Source organism: Lutra lutra, chromosome 4 (genome assembly GCF_902655055.1).
Source record: "Lutra lutra chromosome 4, mLutLut1.2, whole genome shotgun sequence".
Taxonomy (NCBI): Eukaryota; Metazoa; Chordata; class Mammalia; order Carnivora; family Mustelidae; genus Lutra; species Lutra lutra.
Genome location: NC_062281.1, coordinates 190,635,275 through 190,654,784, shown reverse-complemented (window position 1 = coordinate 190,654,784; position 19,510 = coordinate 190,635,275). Strand labels below are relative to the sequence as shown.

Sequence of the window (19,510 nt, the reverse complement as noted above, 5' to 3'; positions counted from 1 at the left end):
TAACTGGACGGTTCTCCTCCTCTGGTCCTATTGCCAAAGGCTGGCTGAAGGCTTTTGAGGTTATGCCAGAAGTCGTGAGAAGGGGTCTTCTTGTTCTCCTTCATTACTTTACTCCTCCTGAGTTCAGTGACAGCAATAGCATCGTCTTTCTCCATCTCCGAGTCAGCTTGAGTGAAGCTGGCCGGTTTGATTTAAAGCCATGTGCTAGCCCTTCTAATGCCAAGCCCAGAACAGTTCCTAGTTCTCCTGGCTTTGTCAGTGGCCATTCCCAGTAAGATAAGGTGTTGGGTCTCTGATCCAACTCTCTTCTTAGGTCAATACGGTGTTTAGCAGGAGTTCCTGTTGCTGGACTTGGAGCAGGTGCGGTGAGCAGTCCGCTCCGGCCTCGGCTGCATGGGTGTCTGTGCTTTGTCGTGGGTGCAGGGATCCTAACGGGCTTTCTGCTGCAGAAATGCAAACTCTGTCAAAATGATTCATTAGAAGAGGTAAGAATCACCAATTTTCTTTTCTCTTCTCCGAAGTTTGGGAGCCTCTGGTGGGGCAAGTACCTGGGATTCCTACAGTGACCATTTCACCATTGAGACCTGCAAGGAGACAGACATGCTGAACTACCTCATCGAGTGTTTTGACCGAGTTGGGATAGAGGAAAAAAAAGCACCAAAGGTAATACGAAACAGATCCAGTTAAAAAACCCATCAGAACCTGGTTATTTTTTGATAAATGATCATTTGCCCCCTTTGGCAACATTTCTTCCCTTATTCAGTGAGGAAAGTGGTTCTCCAGCATGTGTTATGTGCCAGGTGCCGTGCTTGGAGCCCAGGGCATTAGCAATGAATCAAAACACACAAAGAACTCACAGAACCCTCACAGAACGCACGTCCTCGTGGCAGGAAGAAGTGATGGGGGCAAGTGCCATTGCCACCAGGGTCTTACGTGGCCCTCACAGTTTCCAGTAGACTGTGACAAGCGTGGTAATAACCGCTCACGGAGGGACTGCCGACCCTGGGCTCCGTCTGTAGGAGCTCAGATCTCACAGTTGTTCGGTTGACCCAGTGTAGGCAGGAATTGTTTTTATTGTACGAAGGAGCAAATGCATCTCGGAGACACTGAGTGATTGTCTGCAGTCACGTGAAAGTCACAAAAACGGGATTTAAACTCCAGAAGCTATGCTTTTTCTCCTGTTTCATGCCGACTTTATTAATTATTTCATTCCCTGTTCGTTGTCCACTTCTGGTTTCCCAGACTAATCCACTTGTCCCCCTGTTAGTCACGTATTTGTGACGGGCCTCTCCGGGGTTTGTCGCACTGAACCTTAGCGGGAGCGGAACATGGGCGCCTCACTCTCCCGCTCTCTCTGCTCTGACTGTGGAGTTGGGCGGAGGCAGCACACGTGGACGATGTAGTTACTCTAGTTTGTTTGTCACGAGTCAAGCAAGAGAAAAGCATGCCGCGTCCTGGAGATGGACGTCTCCTGATTCTTGTCCGTTTTCAACAGCGCAAGCTTATTCTGTTGGTTTTTGCCGTCCTGACCTTGGCCTTCTCTTTCAGACGTGCAGCCAGCCGGCAGTCAGCCAGCTTCTGAGCAACATCCGCTCGCAGTGCATATCCCATACTGCGCTAGTCCTGCAAGGTTCCCTCACTCAGCCAAGGTAGGAGGAACCGGGTGCGCCCGGGCTAGCAGGGAGAAGACTCTGTCTGTCAGCAGACGTCGGGCTGTCCGGCCGACTTGCCTCACCTTGGATAACGCACTTTCTCACCTGCAAGATGAAAGGGGTTGACTGGATGACCCAGGAGGTCCCATTCCTTCTCTGTAACACTAGGAAAATGAAATACTCTCTGTCTGCTTTACCTCTAGACCACTGTTGACGTAGGTCAGCACCAAGGCTCCTTGAAATCAGGGGAGAGCTTTGAAAAGAATGTGCAGGTTCTCACTTTCCATGTATCCTACCGTCCGTTTCTGTTAGTGATAAATAATCGTGGGAGAGCAGTTCGTTCGGGAATCCCCCAAAGTACCCACTACGTTATTGATTGTTTCGGAGGGTCCCACCAAGGTTTCAAGTTCAATGAAAGAGTTTTTATGTATTCCATTTCTTTTACTTAAATATCTGAAGGAAAAGTGATGCGGAAACACCTAAGGAAGAAATGGCAAAGTCACAACATTTATTTGTTCTGGTGCTCTTATATTACTCTCTGTTCCAGAACCATCTGTGTGTGAAACTTGTCAAAAAGAAGGAAAAGGTGGGGGCACCTGGCTGCCTCAGTCAGGGGAGCGGGGGACTCTTGATCTGCCAAGTTCGAGTTCGAGTCCCACGTTGGGTATAGAGATTACATAAATAAATGAACCTTAAAAAGGAAAAAAAAAGAAGAAGAAGAAGAAGAAAGAAAGGATAAACATGGATCAAAACCTCAAGAAATATTCTGTGGTTAAAATTAACAAGAGTTTTATTTAAAAGTCCTCACCCATCGCTGATCTTTTTCTTTTCAGTTGGCTGCGCCATAAACAAATAAGTAAAAGAGACCTATAATGCTTCATTTTTGGGGTAATGCTTTATTTTTGAAGGGCTTGACTGTAGGAAAAGATGGCTTCTTTGAAACTTTCTGTAGTCTCTTCATTCAAAAGACCAAAAAGCGATGATGAACAATTTAAGAAGGTTGGTCTTTTGCCAAAATTGTTGTGTAGAATATTTGAGAGATTTAAAGTTTGACGTTTGACTGGACACTTCTGCCGGCGTGACAGCCCGTGCGCCGTATTGTCGCACACTGATGAGCTGAGCCCTCGCGGTTTGCCTCTTGTGGGTTCGCAGGTCCATGCAGCAGCCGTCCTTCCTGGTGCCGTATATGCTGTGCAGGAACCTCCCATATGGCTTCATGCAGGAGCTGGTGCGGACCACTCACCAGGATGAGGAAGTGTTCAAGCAGGTGAGGCTTTGGGAGCTTCTGTGCCAAGGCTGATTTCTCAAGACACCCGCTACTGAAAACTTCGGTTTCAGAATTTGAACACACTTGTGTTCTTTGCTCGGAGAGATCTACCTGAGATTTCTCTCTTGAGATAACCAGATTGACAGCTGCATGGTTCAGATCGTTTGTCCATTTCAAGCCATCAGGCATCGAGTGTTGTAAGCAGTGCTGAGTGCCCTGAGAGGTAAGAAGTCACCTGAGGCTCTGTCCCTGATTTCCAGTGCTTTCAACACAGGCATGCTAAGAGATGGCACACGACAGGACATGCATTCGCCAGTTGAGTCATGTCGAAAATTAGTTCTCCAAGTTTGCAAAAAGGAGATTAGTAAACCAGCGACCGAATTAGCTCAGTGCAGTCTGCGTACCACACAGGATCTTTTGTCTTCTCGCCACTCAACTGGGAACGATGTCTCATATCTTGCTAATTACTTCTTTCATTAAGTATTCATGCAGTTTTTATATCTCACTGTGTGAAGTCAAGTGAAAATGCAGATTTGGGATATTTAGGAATAAAGCTATTTATTTAGTCCGAAAGGTTTCTTCTGAGGTGAAACTTTGGCATCACGCTTGGTCGCTGTGTTCCGGCCTGTGTCATGACATGAGCACTTGGCCACAGCAGCTCTCATACAAGCTATTTCCAGTGACGGAAGGATTTTTATGACACTTTCTTATAATTTACCATATGATTGGTTCTTTCTACACATAACAGAGGCAATAGCTCTAAGTAATATGATTAATTTTTTTATACCTAATATTATTTGTAACTATTAATTTGAAATCTCAGGAATTGTGTTTTTAGCAGTTTCTAAAATGTTAGTAAAAGAAGAATCCAGAAGCAAAACTCCTAGTTAGGTGTCATGACCATGTTAGGAATTCATCGGCTCCTTCTCTTAGATGATGGTCTTGTTGACTGCAGGAATACTCAAGGCAGCATAGTGAGCTTTTCCTATGTGCAGAGAGAAAAGTGAATTCTGATGAAAATAAACAACCATTAGGCTCCTGAGTGGCTCAGTCAGTTAAGCGTCTGACTCAGTCTCAACTCAGGTCTTGCTCTCAGAGTTGTGGGATCGAGCCCCAGGTCGGGCTCCACTCTGGCATGGAACCTACTTTAAAAAAGAAAAAGAAAACAGAGAATAAATAACCATCTTGGAAGGTTTAAGGGGAGCCGTCTGTTGTGTACATGATGTGCATTAATTAGAGTACTTTTCTGCGGCACCCGGCTGGCTCAGTCAGTGGAGCGTACAACTCTTGATCTTGGGGTTGTGAGTTCGACCCCCACATTGGGTAGAAATAACTTAAAAAATAATCTTAAAAAAAAAAATGAGAACACTCTCCCTGTTGTACAAGACATCATTTGAGGAACCCAGAGTAGCTTTAGCTCTATAAAATCGGACCAGTGATCAGCTGAAAGGGCTGTGTTATGCTTATCTTATTCATAAAGAAACTGACACAAACGTTGTGAAGTGACCCCTTTGCACATAACATAAAACGAACCAATCCAGTGGTTTTTAGTGTGTTCACAGTGTTGTGCACCAACTGTTTGTTTTTATTTTCCTCCGGTGGCTGGGGCAGATGGGGGTAGGGCAAAGAGAATCTTAAGCAAGGCCCCACAGGGAGTGTGGAGCCGGGTGTGGGGCTCGATCTCACAACCCTGAGATCATGCCCTGAGCCAAAAGCGAAGAGTCGGACGCTTAACCCACCGAGCCACCCAGGTGCCCCCCACTGTTTCTTTTTAATCAGGGCATTCTGATTCCTCTTCTGCCACTCAGTCCTGAACACTCCTTGTCTATCTTCCTATTACCATGTGCTTTTTTCTAGAGAGAAGTGATGAGTGAGTGGCAAATAGCACTTCACCTTTTTGTCTGAAGAGTTGGGCAGATTTGAACTATTAAATCTTTGACTGAAATTTCAGTCTTCTTTTAAATGTTGGAAATGCTCACAGATAAATAGAATAGTAGCTAGAATTTAGGATTGAAGATGAACATTTGTGTTTTTTGTCGTTGCTCAAAAGCGTTTATTTGAAAACAAGAGAATCGTTTAAAATACATAAGTCAGGGGCGTCTGGGTGGCTCAGGTGGTTAAGCATCTGCCTTAAGCTCACATCATGATCTCGGGGTCCTGAGATCAAGCCCCACATCGGGCTCTCTGCTCAGCGGGGAGTCTGCTTCTCCCTCTCCTTCTGCCCCTCCTCCTGCTCATCTCTGTCTCAAATAAATAAACAAAAGTCTTTTAAAAAAATTAAGTCACATGAATATTATAATGCTTGACTATTTGAAAAATATTATAGCTAGTCTTGTCTATTATAAATTAAATCCTACCTGCAAAGAGGATAAGTCTTCTAGAAAACACTAAGATGTTTTCTTCATAGCATTCTGGAAAAATGTATTAAGATTTTTCTAGATTGACCAATTGTGAAATTTATTTTGGTGATTTGGGAAGTTCAGTTTTGTGTTTCTTGATTGTAATACTGTCACTCCCCCATCACCACACCTAAGCTTTCCCTGTCCATTTTTAGTTAACTTCTGACAGCACATTACTTCTATCCTGATGGTTTTGAGTTGCAAAAACTGGGGTGATCTCTTCCAGAGCTATCTTTTTATCTCAAGACACTCCACAGACACTTTGTAATCCAGGGCACTTTTTTTTTTTTTAAATCCTGGGCTCCTTAAATGACCAGGCTGCACAGTACAGTGGGATGAAATTAGTAGGAAAGGGAATTTTTCAGATTTCCTAGGGGCTTTATAGAGCACTCCCATGTCAACTTGTTGACATTTGGGTTTTCAGCTGTTGTTTATACCATCTTCTCCTTAATGTTACTGGTCTGGAATCCCAACCAACTCCCTGAGTTGGTCAGTGAGTGCATGGTGGCATTTGTAGATGAGCTATGCTGAGCAAATTGTGCATGGTGACAGCATGCCCTGGTGTTGATGGTAAACTTGGGAAAATAAATCCGGGTGCCCTCGAGCTCTGGCGTCATGTCCGTGCATACATTTTACCACAAACGGAGATAAGTCATTCCAGTCAAGTTTTCTTCTGCATACTCCACATTTACCAGCTACCTCTTTGCTCTGTGTAATTAAAGTTAACGAAATGATGATAATATCCATTACTGGTATGTTTTTCCTGTTCTCTTCAAAATAGGGAATGATGGAAAGAATCAGAAGGAAGTGGGAGAGTATTTTTAAATACTGATAGAGTTGAGAAGATACTGGAACATTTAGTCCAGTTTCTTTATAGATTGTAGGTGCTTTGTTATCAGAAACATAGTCATTGTCGAGATGTGGAGAATTCAGTAGACTAGAGTGAGGACCCTTGGGGACTCCTATAGCGGGCTCGAAAATTGTGAGTTTCTGTTCAGTCACTCGGAGTCCTGCCAGAGAATCGGGGCTCCCCAGATCCTGTTACCTCCGGAAAATCCAGCTATATATATTTCTTTATGGTTAGCCTTGTGGAAGGACAGAGCCACACTCTGTGGCCAGATACCAGACTCCTTTCTAAACAAAACAGCTTTTCCTTGGGGAAGGTGGAAATGCTTAGACATTCAGGCTCAGCACTTTATTTTAGCACGCCTCCTGTTCTTACGTTTTCCTAAACTTACATTTCTGATTTTTTTTTCTTACAGATCTTTATCCCCATTTTACAAGGCCTGGCCCTCGCTGCCAAAGAGTGCTCCCTTGATAGTGACTACTTCAAGTACCCCCTCATGGTAAACCTTTGTTCTTTCTCTTTAAGCCGTTCAGTAAACACTTTCTCCCAGATGATTTTAACATGGACTTTTCTTTCAGGTTATCAGCCTTGTTTTCACACGTAAAACCTTAAAGCACTGTGCTGGCCGCATAGTGTTTGGTGTGCAGGGATGCGTCGGTGAAGACAGGGAGGTAGCAGCCCAGGACATATTCCATGCATGCGAGCTTAGGCAGGAGTCAATGACACAAGTGCCGGAATGCACTTGGCCTGACGTTGTAGCTTAGGAAAAAGACGATTCTTGGTGGATCCTTCTCCTCCTGGCAACAGGCATGCTGTAATCGGGATGAAATTTTGTTATTTAAAAAAAAAAACAAAAACAAAACAAAACAAAACAAAAAAAACTATTACAAATACAAGGAGAAGGACAGAGTTATACTAGGAAGAGTAACCCAGCTTTATGAAGTGACTTTCTATAGAAAAATCTCAGAGTAGTTTTCTTGTTCGCCCTCCCCATTTCCTTCAGGCTTCCTGTGGGAAACAGACTGCTTAGCTCATTCACGCACCTACAGCAAGCATAAATTGGACAGACCTTTCCCTAGATGCTCATGGAGGGCCCTGACTGCTGTGAACACACTGGAACCAGAAAGAAAGGAAAAGGCCCTTTTCTTTCTGAATTGGCTCCTTGGAAATTTGGAGAGAAAAATACTCGGACATATGACTAAATATTTTTCAGTCTAGGATGTGAAGGAAAAAAATAACAAAATACGAAATTAGCTAACTCAGTGAATGAATACAATCTTGTATAAATTGAGGCCCTGATTAAATCGATCTTTTTACGGACTTGATTCCGTCTTACATTAAATCAGTGCTCACTGAGGACCTCTTCTGTGCCAGATACTTGGCTAATTAGACAAGGCACCTTTCTACTAATTGCCCCTGACCCACTACAGAACTCAAGTCCACGACAGTGCGGATGACCACACCGTGATAAATGCTAACATGGGTGAACATGAAGGGGGCCTGTCTCTGTTTTAATCAATCAAAATGGAGCTAAGAGGCGAAGATAGTGTTGGGAAATTAGAGAGCGAAATGGGATTCTTTTTAAAAAACAGCTTTGAATGGATTTATGTCAGGGCTCTTTCTACTGCCCCTGCCGTTCGGGTTTCTAATAAAATTCTGTTAATCCTTTGGCGCATTATTCTGTCTGTGCCAGATAAGAGGAAGTGAAACCATCTGATTGTTTGAGTCCAGTGATGAAATATTCGATGCACATTCGTTCTCAACGAATGATGTAAATGTTCCTTCGCAGTACTGTTAGCTTTTCTGTGGCGGTATGAACGGCTCCATGTTTCAGGAAGGAGCTTTCAGTGTCAGATAGCAACAAAATGTTCTTCTCGGTCAAAAGACAAAGACCTCCATTATGGCAGACAATAGCTTTATTTTATACCATCACTGATGCTTGTCCAGCGGGGAGGGTGCAGTGCGAGGAGAGATAATGGGAGCAGGAAGAGGAAGACCACCGGAGCTGGAACCAGAAACAATTGTGATTGTTCTCTGGCCCAGTGCCTCCTCACGTTGCCATACCCTCGAATCACCTGGGGATCTTTAAAATTAAACAACTGGTGCCTGCCTCCCACACACTGTGGTTCCACTGGTCACGGGTATGGTGAGGATGGGGCCTGGCATTGGGTTTTTCCAGCTCCCCTGTGATCCTGGTGTGCAGCACTGGTTGGGAACTCCTGCTCTGTGCGGTGAGAACTTTTCCTTCTCGGTGCACCCCAGAGACCTGTCAGGGCCTCCCTGCATGACTCACAAGCAGCTTCCGCGGGCCAGCTCGGGAACTTTGGTAGCTATGTTCAAATCACAGAAAATGGAGCTCACTGTTCAAACAGTGTTTGATTGGAACACACCGGCTATGTTAAACTGTGTTTATGTCCCTAAAACCTACTTTTCCTGATTCTCTGAGAATGATTGCAGCTCCAAAGGAGAAGACCCTGGAGTTCTCAGAAATATCCGAGATCTTGAAGCCAAGTAAGGCTTTTAAATATGTTCTGAATGTGGTAGCTTATTAGATGGCAATGATAAATGGTCCTGTTTCAGCACTGGCGAGACGAGCCGTCCCAAGTTGATGAAGCATATCTTTTTTTTGACATGGAAAGATGTTAAGTGAAAAAATCACTTTTTGTAAAACTAAACACATTTATTTTAGTGTGGATCAGCACAAAAATATGGCTGGAAAGCTGTTAACTAAAATACCAGCAGAGGTCCATCTCTTCGGGTGAGGTTTATGAGTGATTCTTAGTTTCATTTTATATTTCTGTTTCATCTGAGTTTTTTAACAACGTGCAGGTACATTCAAAGAGTAGTGAGGCCCTCAGTGTTTTGGAAGGAATGCTCATGTACTAATGGCAGCATCAGAGCTGCTTCTTGGTATTACACGTGGCAGTCAGTTCAAGATGGAATACCTTTAGGGGCACCTGGGGGGCTCATTGGGTTAAAACCTCTGCCTTTGGCTCGGGTTATGGTCTCAGGGTCCTGGGTTCGGGCCCCGCGTCGGGCTCTCTGCTCAGCAGGGAGCCTGCTTCCCCCTCTCTCTCTGCCTGCCTCTCTGCCTACTTGTGATCTCTCTCTGTCAAATAAATAAATAAAATATTTGAAAAAAAAAAAAGATGGAATACATTTAAATGCCACTTTCTGCAGGGTGCCTGGGGGGGCTCAGTTGGTGAAGCATCTGCCTTGGCTCAGGTCATGATCCCAGGGTCCTGCAATTGAGCCCTGTATCAGGCTTCTTGCTCGGCAAGGGGTCTGCTTCTCCCTCTCCCTCTCCCCCTGTCTCAAATAAATAAATAAAATCTTTTTTTTAAAATGACACTTTTGGGGGCGCCTGGGTGGCTCAGTCCATTGGGCGGCCACCTTCAGCTCAGGTCATGATCCCAGAGTCCTAGGATTGAACCCTGCATGGGCTCCCTGCTCAGCGGAGAGCCTGCTTCTCCCTCTCCCAGTTGTTCTGTCTATGTGTGCTCTCTTTGTATCTCTCTGTCACATAAACAAATAAATATTTAAAAATAAAATTTAAAATGACACTTTCTGATCTTATTTCTAGGCTTTAGGTGAGCTTTGTGAAACCAAGTTTGGGAAGACCCACCCTGTGTGCAATTTGGTGAGTGACTCCCTGATGGACTTGGCACCGGTTCTAGGGATGTGTAACTCTGAAGATACCCCTTAAGTAACATTGTGTGAAAAAAAATCTCCTAGATGGAGAGGAGAAGGGAGTTGAGGGAAATTGGAAGGGGAGGTGAACCATGAGAGACTATGGACTCTGAAAAACGATCTGAGAATTTTGAAGGGGTGGGGGGTGGGAGGTTGGGGGCACCAGGTGGTGGGTATTGTAGAGGGCACGGATTGCATGGAGCACTGGGTGTGGTGCAAAAATAATGAATACTGTTATGCTGAAAAAAATAAAAAAAATTTAAAAAAAAAAAAAAACATCTCCTAGAGGACATTAGGTTAGATGCAGGTAACACGTCTGGGTGACTCTCGGTAGTGAAATTGCTTAACCCTACACGTGATTGCCTGGGATAGACTTATTTACGTCCTTCCATGATCTTTGTATAAATATCGTGCAAGGAGGAAAACAAATCCTGTGGAAAAATGTACTTGAGTCCTTTGATAGTGTAAAAATAGTTGGTCCGTGCGCTATCAAATAGCTTCTCGAAACATAAAAAATCAAAAGACCTAAAAAAAAAAAAAAAAAAATCAAAAGACCGTCCTGTGAAAGCATAGAGGAGTCTGGAGGGTTTTCCGCCTCTATCCGAGATAAGAAAAGGCAACAGGGGTCCTAACATGTTTGTGAGCTTCGGGGTTTTGTGTGTTAACTGTCTGCCCGGTCCTGGGGGCTGAGACCCTGCTGAGAACAGGTTGGCTGTCCAGAACTCTGCTCATCATGCTTCCCCCTCACTTGCTGGCGTAGCAGCCTGACCTGCCTCTGCCGTTTCTTGCCCAGGTGGCTTCTTTGCCGTTGTGGTTGCCTAAATCCTTAAGCCCCGGCTCTGGGCGGGAGCTGCAGAGACTGTCCTACCTGGGGGCTTTCTTCAGCTTCTCGGTCTTTGCAGAAGACGATGTAAGTACAGTGGCCATTTGTACTTTGCTGCTCTGACGTTCAGATTCCTTCCTTAAATGAACATTGTATATCGATGGAATTTTCCCCTTCTCTTCCCAGGCTAAGGTGGTTGAAAAATATTTCTCAGGGCCCGCCATTACCCTGGAGAACACTCGTGTGGTCAGCCAGTCACTGCAGCATTACCTGGAGCTGGGAAGGGTAGGTGTTCAGGGAGTGAGTTCAGAGGATGAGTAGTGGAGAGGCTGGGTATGAGTAACTGGTGTCTTGAGTAACAACTGCCGTAACAGTAGTATGTGGCCTCTGTGAGAACTGGTTTGGCCTGGAAGCTATGGTTCCAGCCCACTCGTAGGCCTTTAAAACCTGAGAGTGAGCGAGCACCGTTCGTTTGCACACTCGTGCCTCTCAGGTGTGGATTGGTATGCCCTCCATTCTGAGACTTCTCGGGAGCAAAATTAAAGGCTAACGGTAGCATAATTAAGGTAATTTTGATCCTGTCCCAAAAAGGGAATAGAAACAGTTATTTTATTAAAACTGTAGTTTTAATACAGTTTTATGTATTTGTAGTAGTTTTAAACTACTGTAGTTTAAAACTAAATGTAGTTTTAAAACTGCTTGCGTGCAAATGGTCTTGACACAGTTGAATGTGGACACCCCTGTTCCTCTGGTGGTCGGGCTCTCTTCAAACGAGTGGAAGGAGGAGAGGAGAGGAAGGGAGAAGAAGCCCAGCTGTTCTTGAAGTCAAAAGGAATCATTTTTAAAGTCAAGTCTTAATTTTTTCCTTCTCCCTTTCTAAAATCAATTCCAGCAAGAGCTTTTCAAGATTCTGCACAGTATTCTGTTAAACGGCGAGACCCGTGAGGCTGCTCTCAGTTACATGGCAGCCGTTGTCAACGCCAACATGAAGAAAGCACAGATGCAGGTAGGGTTCGAGAAGTCCGAGTTCACTGATTGGCTAAAGTCACTCATCTGGCTTGTCTTCACTCGGCATCTGCCAGGCCTTGTTCTGGGAAATGGAGACACATTGTTGAGCAGGAGAGAATCTTCCTACCGCTGTGCAGCTGTGTTCCACAGGCTATGACGCAAATAAAGCACGTAGAGAACCTGGAAGTAGCCGTGGAGGTACCCAAAGGAGGGTACGGGAGTGAGTTTCGATCACGTGGTGGGGAAGACACCTTTACGGAGGTGACGTTTGATCAGAGACCGACTGATGTGAAAGTCAACCATGACAAGGCTGGGAAAAGAATTTTCTAGACTCTTGTAAGGACCCAAAGTGGGAATGATCTAGCTTTGGAACAGCCCCATATGCAGAGTTCAGTGGCTCGAAAATAGTGTGCAGGAAGGAGGATGGCGGGTCGGGGACTCCCATCAGGCTACGGCTGACATGGTAAGAGCTAGAATGGGACGCCCCTGGGGGTTTTGCAGCAAGGAAACCGCCAGATGTAGCTTGTGGAAAACGGGCTAAGGCGGGAGGAGCGACAGAAGCAGACCCGAGGAGATCTGGTGGGGAGCCTGGCCGCCTGGACTACCTTGCAAGGGAAGAGAAGTTAAAAGGGCATCTTTCCTATATTACTAATAGTAATGAATGAATGATGTGACCTTTCTATTGAGAAGAAGAAAAGTGTATAGAGAAAAGTGTGGCCCTGCATCAGACTGCCTGGGTTTCCTTCTCTGGTCCCACGATTTACTAACGGTGGGACCTTTGCCGTTTCTTTCTTTGTGCCTCAGTTTCCTAAGTGCTAAATGGGGGTAATAATAGTTCCTAACTGTGGGGTTTCTATCCATAAAGCTATTAGAACAGTGCCTGGTGCGGCGTGGACACACAATTGATGGGAACTACCATTATTATAATGGTTATGTCTTTAACACAGGACTTCTGTAGTGACGTCAACCAGAAAAACTATTAGTCAGGGGCGCCTGGGTGGCTCATTCGGTAAAGCGTTTGCCTTAGGCTCGGGTCGTGATCCCAGGGTTCTGGAATCGAGTCCCACATCGGACTCCCTGCTCAGCGGGAGCCTGCTTCTCCCTCTGCCTGCTTCTCCCTCTGCCTGCTGCTCCCCCTGCTTGCGCTTGCTCGCTCTCTCACTCTCGTTCTCTCTCTGACAAATAAATAAATAAAATCTTTAAAAAAAAAATGGCTGTTAGTCAAACAGTGCTGAGTGAAACTAGGGTTTGATGCTCTTGAGGGGAAATAAAGAAGAGAAAGGAAGCAACATTAATTGTGTTTCTACTTAATTCATTTTGAGCATCTTAGGCAAGTCGTTTAGCTCTCTGAGCCTCAGTTTCCCCCTTTGTAAAATGTGAATAGCAGTATCACTGACTTCCACGGGCTCTTCTGAAGATTCAGGGAATGTATAAAATGCTTCACATGGGATTAAGACTCCGTAAAGAGCCCCCTCTGATAGAGTGACAATGGTGATGATATATTTCCTCTCATTGACTCTGGGGTGAATGTCTGATTGCCTTTCTTACACACTTGTGCCAAAGTTTCTTTTTAAATCATTATTTTAAATTCCTTTTTTCCGTACTCCACAGACAGATGATAGATTGGTATCTACGGATGGATTCATGCTGAATTTCCTTTGGGTGCTGCAGCAGCTAAGTACAAAGATCAAGTTAGAGACGGTGGACCCCGCGTATGTACTCCACCCAAGGTGCCGCATCGCTCTCCCTAATGATGAGACGAGAGTGAACGCGACAATGGAGGACGTGAACGACTGGCTGGCGGAGCTGTGTGAGTGACATTGCTCATTGTGAGATCATTAAAACGCTGCCCTTTTATTTAAACACGTCTCGTAGATTTATTTTATTTGGATGCTAGTGATTGCTCACAAATTGTTGTTTTATCCCCAGAAAATTAATTTAAGAGCCAGAGATACACAATAAAAATTAACACATTAAAAACTTCTTATTTGGGCGCCTGGGTGGCTCAGTGGGTTGAGCCTCTGCCTTCAGCTCAGGTCATGATCTCAGTGTCCTGGAACAGAGCCCCTCATCGGGCTCTCTGCTCAGTGGGGGCCTGCTTCCCCCCTCCGCCTCTGCCTGCCTCTCTGCCTACTTGTGCTCTCTTTCTCGCTGTCAAATAAATAAAATCTTTAAAAAAAAAAAAAACAAAAAATTTCTTACTTGGCTTAGCCAAAGTCAAATAGATATATAGAACAAGTGGAAGGAAATACACTATTCAGACTAAAACCAAAAAAAAAAAAAAAAGAAGAAAAGAAAAATGCAATAGGGATGCCTGGGTGGCTCAATTGGTTAAGCAGTTGCCTTTGGCTCGGGTCATGATCCCAGGGTCCTGGGATCGAGTCCTACGTTGGGCTCCTTGCTCAGTGGAGACCCTGCTTCTTCCTCTCCCTCTGCCTGCCACTTCCCTGCTTGTGCTCTCTCTCTCTCTCTCTCTGTCAAATAAATAAATAAAATCTTTAAAAATACTCATATAGTAAAAATGGTAGCAGAGACTTAATTATAATATAGATTTTATATATACCAATTAAAGTTCTCCTGAAATATTTCATAGATCTTGATGCATCGTTGGTATTAAAATATGAATATTTTAAAGTGTTAAGTTGTTGATCTTTTTCCTTTCTATGTGATAAGACATATTACGGATGGATATCAGAACTCTATGGCATTTATTTTTTTAATATTATAAAATCGTTCACGGAGTAGGATGGGGGTTCCATGCCTGCCTGGCAGCATCGTGATCAGCTAGGTGCACACATTCTAGAGAAACATGTAAACTATGATAAGAACTAAATATCTGATGAGCAATAAAGTTAGTGTTTGGTTAGTACCACTTGAATAAGTAGTAACTAGTATCATCTTGGAATCATATCATGGACTAGTAAATTCCAGAAGAATCAAAGGGTTAAACATTTAAAATATATATATATAGTATATATATTCTTCATATATATCCTTTATTTTATATGTATTTTTATATTTTATACATATAATATAAAAATAAAGAAAACATGAAAAAACTGAACAGAGGATTTGACCCAGCCATGAAGGAAACAGAAATTTATAATGATTTAATAAATGAAGCATCTCATCAGAGATGATACGTATATACAGTATCTTAGATAAATATGCTTTTTGTAGGGTGAGATGAAATGAGTATGTAAAATTAAAGAATGAAGCAAAGTATGTCTTATGTTTGATAGAATCATGTCTTTTACAATGTAAACCTGTTATAAATGTATAAGGCCCAAACTGAATTCTACCAAGAGACAGTTTTCTTTTGGGGGACAAAATGTAAGCAGTATATATCATAGAAAATAAAAGATTCTTGCTGGAAAAAATACACATACTAATAGGAATTAGATACAAATTGAAAGAAATTCAGGTTATTGTTGTGTATCTGTAAATTATCCAGAACAGGGGCGTCTGGCTGGTTCAGTTGGTGAAGCTTGGGGCTTTTGATCTCAGGGTTGTGAGTTTGAGCCTCTACATTGTTTGGTGTAGAGATTACTTAAAAATAAAGTCTTTAAAAATAAATAGATAATCCAAAAAACAAAGTGATAAGATAGAATGTAAGTTTGTGAAGAAATAGATGGAATTTAATCAATTTATTTAACGAATTCTAATTTATACCAAAAATTATAATACTGTCATTCTCAATAATTTTACATTTTAGAATATACTGCCAATTCTGGGAGTGGGGTGAAGGAGTGATTTTTCATACAGATCTTCCAAACACTATTTATAATAGAGAAGAATTAGAAGTGGCAGACATGCCCACGGTACGGAAACGGCTTTGGAATCTGTAGATTAACATAGTCTATCAGTATTTTGAGATTCAAGGTGATGTTTCATGGCCTGTGTTGAATTATGGGAATGGTTATATAAAATACATCAGGAAGACTCGTAACGACAGGTTGTTGATGTACGTCTATGCAAACATTTAATCAGATGGGGCAGAATACCTAATCATTCAATGGAGCTCGTGCTGCTTATAACTTAGTCTATATTTTTTATAAAGCATCCTTAAGCTTCTTGAAAATTCAAGTGTAATTCTGTCTTAATTGTGCTTTTCCCCTGATTTAGTCTTGGTAAAGCCTTTATTTAGGGAATCATGTTATTTTTCCTAGATGGAGATCAGCCTCCATTTTCTGAGCCGAAATTCCCTACAGAATGCTTTTTTCTTACCCTGCACGCCCACCACCTCTCCATTCTGCCAAGCTGCCGTCGCTACATCCGCAGACTCCGGGCCATCCGGGAGCTCAATAGGTACGTGCGTGACCCCATGTCCTGGGATTGCCCGAGGTACAAAGCAAGCAGTTCTGTTGTAACCAGTGGATTCGAATGCCGGGAGTGAATATGTTGCAGTGAACCATCTGCTTCTGGTTCCCTGTCCACGGTCCTCAGTCCACCAGAGTTCTTTATGTGGCAGAGTGACCCAGCCTTGGTTTCAGAGAGATCTCAATACTCAGCATGTGGTTTTAGACTTCCCTTAGCTTTTTTTTACTGAGTGTGGTGGTGACCAGGAGGCCCTTTAAAGGATCTCCTGAGTTCCAGTCATTCTCCTCCTTCTCTGGACTCTGAAACAGTAACTCTAGTTTCCCTTGATAAAAAAGATCATTGACTCCTGCCATCATGGAATTCCCTTTTTTGCATGTTGGCCTGTGGCATAAGGAACCCAGAATGGCCAGGTAGTAGCCATCAGTTTCCCATTCATTAGCACCATTGCTGTGTTTCTTGACCTAAGCATTTTTCCCCATGTGCCAATGCCTCCAAATAAATCACAGAAATAAGAACCAAACATGTTTCGAGCAGGTCCTCTGGAATAATAATAGTGTGGCCACTGCATTTGGTCCAGGACCTATGTACATGTCTGGCTATGAGAAAAAGTATGTCATATCGCTATCTGTAACTCTGTATCTCTGTGTATCTATCTTGCTAATCACCTGTTAATGCTCATGGTTACTCTATAGATGCTTTAAGATTTTTTCTGTACTTATTTGTGTCGTTGGTAAATGATGTCAGTTTTCTTTCCTACACTTTTTTTCTGTGCCTTAGCATACTGGCTATAATTTCTAGTAAAATCTTGACTAGAGGCAGCTTTCTTCTAATTTTTCTATTCTAATTCAATAGGGGAGAGGGTTTTTTGTTTTTTTTTTGTATGTCCTCTGTTATCAGATGAAGAACACTTCCCATTATTTCTAGTATTTTAAAAGTTTTTTATTCCTAACAGAAGTTGAATTTTACTAAATGCTTTTTCCAAAGCTATTGAAGAGATCAGAAATTTTTTTCTCCTCTATTCGGTTAATGTGGTTGAATTATATCAACTAGTTTTCTGATGCTAAACCAGTCTTTCATTCCTGGAATAAACTCAGTTTTTATATTATTGCTTTTATAACTCATTGGATATTCAGTTTGTTAATACTCTGTTTAGGATTTTTGAGTCTATGTTCAAAAGAAAGATGGGCCTACCATTTTCATTTCTTGGTACGTCTTCCTCAGGTTTTAGTATCATGCTTGCCAATGATGAGTTGGGGAGTATTCTCTCTTTTTATGTTCTTTGGAAGAGTTTATTAGGGGCACCTGAGTGGCTCAGTTGTTAAGCATCTGCCTTCTGCTCAGGTCATGATCCCAGGGGTCCTGGGATGGAGCCCTGCGTTGGGCTCCCTTCCCCTCCCCCTGCTTGTCTGTCTCTCTTTCTCTCTCAAACAGATAAAATCTTCTCAAAAAAAGAGTTTATTTTATAACTGTTATTTCTTTCTTAAATGTTTGGAAACATTCATTGATAAAGCTATCTGGGCTTAGAGTTTTCTTTATGGGAAAGTTTTTGATTATGTGTTTTATTCTGTTATTAGATATATGACTATTTACACCTTTATTTCATCTTGTGTCAGTATTTCTGTGCCATCTAAAGCTTCAAAATTTCTAGGCTTGAAGTTGTTCATAACATCTTTTTATCGTTTTAATGTCTGCAGGGTCTTCATTATTTCCTTCTATATACTTTTAGTTTAAATTTGCTTTTTGTTGATATTTCTGTTGCCTCTTAAGATTGGTACATATATCATCCATTTTCAGCCCTTATATAAGTGTATTTAAGGCTGTTCCTTTCCCTCAAAGCCCAGTTCTAGCTGCAGCTCTCAGTTTTGGTATGCCACATTTTACTGATCAGTTCAAAATATTTTCTAATTTTTATTATTTCTTATTTGACCCGTGGGTTATTAAAAAATACATTGTTGATGGGGCGCCTGGGTGGCTCAGTGGGTTAAGCCGCTGCCTTCGGCTCAGGTCATGATCCCAGGTCCTGGGTTCGAGCCCCGCGTCGGGCTTTCTGCTCAGCAGGGAGCCTGCTTCCTCCTCTCTCTCTGCCTGCCTCTCTGCCTACTTGTGATCTCTCTCTGTCAAATAAATAAATAAAATCTTTAAAAAAAAAAATACATTGTTGAAATTCCAGATTCTTGGGGGATATTTCTGTTTATCATTTGTTATTGATTCCTAGTTCAGTTTCACGGTGGTCAGAGGACATGGTCTGATTTGTGTCCTTTGAACTTCATTGAAATTTGCTTTGTAGCCCAACAGGAACATGAGTAAATGTTCCGTGGGGACCTGAAAAGAATGTGCTTTCTGTGTCCCTTCTTGCACACTCCGTTTGTCGGTTAGGTCAGGCTTGTTCATCTTTTATTCAAATTTTCCTCCTATCTGCTGATTTTATCAGCTTATAATATCAGTTATTGGGAAAGGCTTATGCGGCGTCAGGCTGTGATTGTGAATTTGTCTGTTTCTTCTTCTTGGAGCCCTGGGATCCCATCTCTTTACTGACTTTGGTTGATCCGTTTCAATGGTACCATCGACTGCGTTCACTCCCAGGCGACTGTGGATGGTCACTCTTGTGCTCAAAGATGTTCCCCTCACCTGTGTGCTTTCCCACACTGTGATAGGAGAGATGTCCTCTAGGATACAGGGGGCGAGAGGCAGGTTTGGGAGGAGGGGTTGTCTGAGCCAGTCACCCATGGTGTATCTATCTGAATATTCTCAGCTTCTTAAACTTTTGGTTCCTTCCTCTGAATTCTGTCAAGGGATACCAGATAGCCCAGCTTCACTCAGCATAGGTCCCTGTCATTGCCAAGTTTGAGTCCACTAGCTGGCTGCACATTTCAAACCCCTCCCAGCTACTCAACGACTATCTTGAATCCAGGGTCTCTGGTGGATGTAGAGGTGTCGGTGAATTTAGTCCTACACAGAAGGGTGTTCGGATAGTTCACTGTTGCGGATCAAGCATCTCCAGGATCTGTTCCACACACACTCCCGCATTCTCTCCCCACAAATGTGGTAGGTAGAACAACGATGTCCCAGAGATGCTCGCGTCCCAGCCCATTAAACCTGTAGATCTGTTACCTTCCATGGTAAGGAGCCAAGGGTAAGAAAGGGAAGTAGTATGTCCAAGTGCTTTGAAATCTATAGCGGCTTGTTTGAAAAAACAGATTTGTCTCCACACTGGTTGTCATTACCACTCACTTGGAAGCTAAACAAGGCTTCCTTGCACTTTGTCACAAGCCTGTCCCGTGCAGCTCCCTAGAGGCGGGCTGCCAGTCCGGTCAGCCGTCCCACGGGGCTTCTGAGCATCTTCCAGCCCCACCTGCCTCACCCCAGGCTGCAGAGATAGGTGCCATGTGGCAGTTTCCATGGCTGCAGTCAGTCTGTCAGACCGTTGCAGTTCTGGGGAGGGCTCAGGTATGTACCCAGAGTTCGCCTTTGAACCTGACCTGGCAGGAAGCTGCTCCCCGGTTC

The 19,510-nt window shown here is 43.3% G+C and overlaps 1 protein-coding gene across 3 annotated transcripts in view; it reads left to right on the top strand.

Annotated features, from left to right (window-relative positions):
• UBE4B (ubiquitination factor E4B) overlaps positions 1–19,510 on the top strand; it is a 128,036-nt gene that overhangs the window by 79,010 nt on the left and 29,516 nt on the right. For all 3 annotated transcript variants that reach the window (XM_047724476.1, XM_047724475.1, XM_047724478.1), the window contains 10 exons: positions 522–663; positions 1,549–1,649; positions 2,805–2,919; positions 6,581–6,664; positions 9,749–9,805; positions 10,649–10,765; positions 10,865–10,963; positions 11,571–11,684; positions 13,298–13,496; positions 15,856–15,994. In XM_047724476.1, coding sequence (XP_047580432.1) covers positions 522–663; positions 1,549–1,649; positions 2,805–2,919; positions 6,581–6,664; positions 9,749–9,805; positions 10,649–10,765; positions 10,865–10,963; positions 11,571–11,684; positions 13,298–13,496; positions 15,856–15,994 — 1,167 coding nt within the window. The remainder of the gene's footprint in view (positions 1–521; positions 664–1,548; positions 1,650–2,804; positions 2,920–6,580; positions 6,665–9,748; positions 9,806–10,648; positions 10,766–10,864; positions 10,964–11,570; positions 11,685–13,297; positions 13,497–15,855; positions 15,995–19,510) is intronic.